The sequence below is a fragment of the Protobothrops mucrosquamatus genome, unplaced genomic scaffold (genome assembly GCF_001527695.2).
Source record: "Protobothrops mucrosquamatus isolate PMUCROS unplaced genomic scaffold, P.Mucros_1.0 scaffold3864, whole genome shotgun sequence".
Taxonomy (NCBI): domain Eukaryota; kingdom Metazoa; phylum Chordata; class Lepidosauria; order Squamata; family Viperidae; genus Protobothrops; species Protobothrops mucrosquamatus.
Window position 1 is genome coordinate 62,257 of NW_015389814.1, and position 5,130 is coordinate 67,386.

General features: G+C 46.4%; 1 protein-coding gene across 1 annotated transcript in view; it reads right to left on the minus strand.

Annotated features, from left to right (window-relative positions):
* ACER3 (alkaline ceramidase 3) overlaps positions 1-5,130 on the minus strand; it is a gene marked incomplete in the record, with an annotated part of 50,885 nt that overhangs the window by 6,452 nt on the left and 39,303 nt on the right. Inside the window, 1 exon segment of the mRNA XM_015827680.1 lies at positions 3,791-3,826. Within this exon segment, the coding sequence (XP_015683166.1) occupies positions 3,791-3,826 (36 nt within the window).

Here is a 5,130-nt window from a genome sequence, read left to right on the forward strand (position 1 = left end):
TAATAATAATAATAATAATAATAATAATAATAATAATAAAGTTGGAAGGGACCTTGGAGGTCATCTAGTCCAACCCCCTGCTCAGGCAGGAAACCCTATACCATTTCGGACAAATGGCTGTCCAGTCTCTTCTTGAAAACTTCCAGTGTTGGAGCATTCACCGCTTCTGGAGGCAGGTAGTTCCACTGGTTAATTGTTCTAACTGTCAGAAAATTTCTCTTTAGTTCTAGGTTGCTTCTCTCCTTGATGAGTTTCCATCTGTTGTTTCTTGTCCTGCCTTCAGGCACCTTGGAAAATAGCTTGACTCCCTCTTCTTTGGGGCAGCCCCTGAGATATTGGAAGACTGCTATCATGTCCCCCCTCGTCCTTCTCTTCATTAAACTAGACATACCCAATTCCAGCAGCCGTTCCTTATATGCTTTAGCCTCCAGTCCCCTAATCATCTTTGTTGCTTTTCTCTGTACTATTTCTAGAATCTCAACATCTTTTTTACATCGTGGTGATCCCGGGGACACTGCGACCGTCGCAAGTATGAACCAGTTGCCAAGCTTCTGGATTTTGATCATGTGACCATGGGGATGCTACAATGGTCATAAGCGGGAAAAGACAGCCATAGGTCTGTCATTGTAACTTCAGACGAATGTTTTTAAGTCAAGGAACCACCTGTGTGTGGATCTACTCCGGCGGCATGAATCCTTCTGCAGCTTGTTGTGATATCCTTAAGTGGCCAAAAAGGCATAAATGAAATCTAGCACAGGTTAAGCCCTCGACTTACAACAGTTCATTTAACTGACCGTTCAAAGTTACAACGGCACTGGAAAAAAAGTGTGACTTAGGACCGTTTTTCACACGACTGTTGCAGCGTCCCCCCTCCGGGTCACGTGATCAGAATTCGGGCACTTGGCCACTGACTCGTATTTATGACGGTCGGAGTGTCCCAGTGTGTGTGTGTGTGTGTGTGTGAGAGAGAGAGAGAGAGAGAGAGAGTGTGTGTGCGCGTGCAGGGCTTTTTTTGTCATAGAACGCCCAGAACAGAGTTCCGGCACCTTTTTTGGATGGAACCTTGTAGGGTAGGCAAGGCGGGTTGTATGACATGTGTGAGTTCCGGCACCTTTTTTTACAAAAAAAGCACTGTATGTGTGTGTGTGTGTGACATGATCCCCTTTTGCGACCTTCCGACAAGCAAAGTCGATGGGGGAGAAGCCAGATTCTTTTAACAACCGTGTTACGGACTTGAGAACTGCAACCATGTGCTTAACAAGTGTGGCTAGAAAGGTGGTAAAAATGGGGTGGGGAAAAAAAATAAAAATGGGGTGAAATTCACTTTGCAAATGTCCCATTTAACGACATAAATTTTAGGCCTACGTCGAGGACTACCTGTACGGCTTTGGGAAAAATATACCGTCTCCCTCCTCACACCTGCCGGGTTACAACTCCGACGAGGAGCCCAAGAGAGGCAAAAAGGCTTAGCAACCGTAATGACAGACTTTTAAACAAAGTCAAAATGCAACAATCGCAAAACAGGTGCTAATAATTAACGAGGGAAAGGGTTTCGGGGTTCTGGATCCAAGGCTTCCTCAGGTCTTATTTCATATTGTGCTTACTACAGGCAGAATATTTAGAATAACGAACACGGGGAGCGCAAGGTTTAATTGCTGCTAAATCGTTGCAAATTCTTTCTACAGACCCAGCCCTACCGCCTCTGCTTTGCTTGGAAAAGTGGATTCAAGACTGCTAGCGACTTGCTCACGTGGGCATGGCGTGGTGGAACACCTACCCAATTTTAATTCTGCTGAAAGGCAAGTTCCTGTCCTTATTCACCGGGTGCGAAGTGATTTATTTAGAAACAAATAAAAGTTAAGTTGGTTAAGTGGCAGGGAAACAGGCGGGAAAGGAAAACGGGGCCAAGGAGAATTCTAGCCAGTCGGGTTATCTTGGTGTTTGGAAATTCAACTAGCAAATGTTTATGGAAATCTTTTTTTTTTTTTCCCCTAAGGCACAATCCACATCCTCTTGGAAATGAAATTCGATGCAACGGGAGGATTTACTAAGTCGACGTAAAAGTTTACTATGTTGAGAACGGTATCATCAGGTCTGCGACTGGAAAACCAACGGCTATTTGTGTTTCGTGTTTTCCCACCTCGAAGCCTAAAAATAAATGGGCGCTATGTATTTTTCTCCTATTGTTTTTGTTTTTCTCCTGTGACTTAGGGATTGGAGGCTAAAACATAGGAAGAACGGCTGACGGAATTGAGTATACCTAGTTTACGGAAAAGAAGGGCTAGGGGGTGACACGATAGCAGACTTCCAATATTTGAGGGGCTGTCCCAAAGAAAAGGGGGGGGGGGTCAACCTCTTCTCCAAAGCACCTGAAGCCAGGATAAGAAGCAACGGATGGAGACTAACCAAGGAGAGAACCAACCTAGAATGAAGGAGAAATTTCCTATCGGTGACAAGAATTAACCCGTGGAATGGCTTCCTTCGGAAGTCGTGGGTGACCCATCATCGCTGGAGGCTTTCAAGAAGAGACTAGACAGCCATTTGTCTGAAATGGTACAGGGTCTCCTGCTTGAGCAGGGGGTTGGATTAGAACAGGGCTTTTCAACCAGTGGTAAGGGTACCACCTGTGGTACATTGGCACCTGGCAGGTGGTACGCGACCATCCTAGAAAAGTGGTAGGAAGGGGAGGGGAATGAGCTGAACCGGTGGCAGCACCGCACAAGCCTGAGCGAGAGACGGCTGGAGCTGCAGGGCTCAGCGGAAGCCCCAGGATCAGCGCCAGGCTCCAGCTGGAGCTCGGCACTGATCCTGGTGCTTCTGCTGAGCCCTGAAGAAGCACCAATCAGCTGGAGCTCAGCACTGATCCTGGTGCTTCTGCTGAGCCCTGAAGAAGCGCCAATCAGCTGGAGTGTTGCAGCATCTCCAGGGTCTTGTGATTTACATTCAGATGCTTGGCAACTGATTCATATTTATGACGGTCACAGTGTCCCAGGGTCATGTGAAGTGACCAAAACCTGCTGCAACCACCCAGCAGACGGGGAATAAAAACCAAACACACCCCCACCCCACCCCCGCTGCCAATCCTCAACAGAAATGCTCACAACAGTGGAAACCTCGGACAGGAGGAAGAGCGCGGCCGGTCGGGCAGGCGTCTTGCTCGGCTGTGCCTTGGGGGGGCACTTTTTTCAGTGCCATTGTAACTTCGAACAGTCACTAAGCGAACTGTTGTAAGTCAAGGACTACCTGTACTTTATCACTTTTTTCCCTTTTTTTTTTTTTTTTTTGGTCATCATGTTTTTGACACCTTGCTAGGCGACTAGGGGTACTCGGATGTTGTCATATCCTAAAAGTGGCACGATGGGTGAAAAGGTTGAAAAGCCCTGGCCTAGAATCTCTACGACAGTGTTTCTCAACCTTGACAATTTTAAGGCATGTGGACTTCAACTCCCAGAATTCCACAGCCAGCATTGCTGGCTGTGGAATTCTGGGAGTTGAAGTCCACATGCCTTAAAATTGTCAAGGTTGAGAAACACTGCTCTACGTAGTCACAAGAGAACTAAATCGAACGTCCTTTGGATTCAGTTGACCCTTATCTAAGTGTTAGCAGGTGCTGACTGCTAGCTGAGGTGGTTCTTCTGCATAGGCTTTTAAACCACAAATCAGCAATAAACCACGTGTAGACCTTTGTCTTTCACGCCCGACACATATCCACATTGACCAGACTAGGAGATTTTAAAAAATGGACAAGTCAATTAACATTTTCTAAGTTGAAACAGAAATAAACAATTACCTGATGAAATACAGGCTGTTTCCAGTTTAGGTATACCTGCAAAATGCAAACACAAGATACTGTCATCCTCTTGGGTACTGATGGATAAACAGTTGGGGAAAAGTCATGGAACACTGTGTGACAACTACAACATGGATAGATATGGCCATACCCCCCAACAGATGATTCCCCTCCTACAGACTATAGATCAGTTTTTTTCAACCTCTGCAACTTTAAGCTGGATGGACTTCAATTCCCAGAATTCTTCAGCCAGTCATGGGCTGGCTAAGGAATTCTGGGAGTTGAAGTCCCCCCCCCCAGTTTAAAGAGGTTGAGAAACACAGCTATAGATGCTTCTCGCTTAGGAAAGCTCACCATTGTTGCAATAAAACAAAACAAAAAAATGCTTTTCCATACCACAGTAGAGGTAGTCCTTGACTTACAACCCTTTGTTTAGTGACAGTTTAAAGTTACAACAGCACTGAAAAAAATGACTTGGGACCGTTTTTCACGTGGCCGTTGCTGCATCCCCATGGGCACGGGATCAAAATTTGGTTGCTTGGCAACTGGTTCATATTTATGATGGTTGCCGTGGACCAGGAGAGTCACGTGATCCCCTTTTACGATTTTCTGACCAGGGAATTCAATGGGGAAGCCAGATTCCCAGGTTATTGACTTAACAGCTGCAATGATTCACTTAAGTATTGTGGGAAGAAAAGTCACAAAATGGGGCAAAACTGACTTAACAACTTAGCAACGGACATTTTGCTAAATGAAATGGTATATAGGGCAGGGGTGGGCAACCTTGGCTCTTTTATGGCTCGTGGACTTCAACTGCCAGAATTCCTCAGCCAGCATGGCTCAGCTTGGAAACCTCTCCCTTTCCCCTCAGCATGGCTGGCTCAGGAATTCTGGGAGTTGAAGTCCACAAGTCATGAAGGGGCCATAGTTCCCCCATGCTGGCTGAGGAATTCTGGGAGTTGAAGTTCGCAAGTGATGAAGGGGCCAAAGTTTTCCCCATATTGGCTCAGGAATTCTGGTAGTTGAAGTCCACGAGTCATGAAGGGGTCAAAGTTTTCCCCATGCTGGCTGAGGAATTCTGGGAGTTGAAGTTCACAAGTCATGAAGGGATCATAGTTCCTCCATGCTGGCTCAGGAATTCTGGGAGTTGAAGTCCACAAGTCATGAAGGGGCCACAGTTCCCCCATGCTGGCTCAGGAATTCTGGGAGTTGAAGTCCACGAGTCATGAAGGGACCATAGTTCTCCCATGCTGGCTTAGGAATTCTGGGAGTTGAAGTCCGTAAGTCATGAAGGGGCCATAGTTCCCCCATGCTGGCTTAGGAATTCTGGGAGTTGAAGT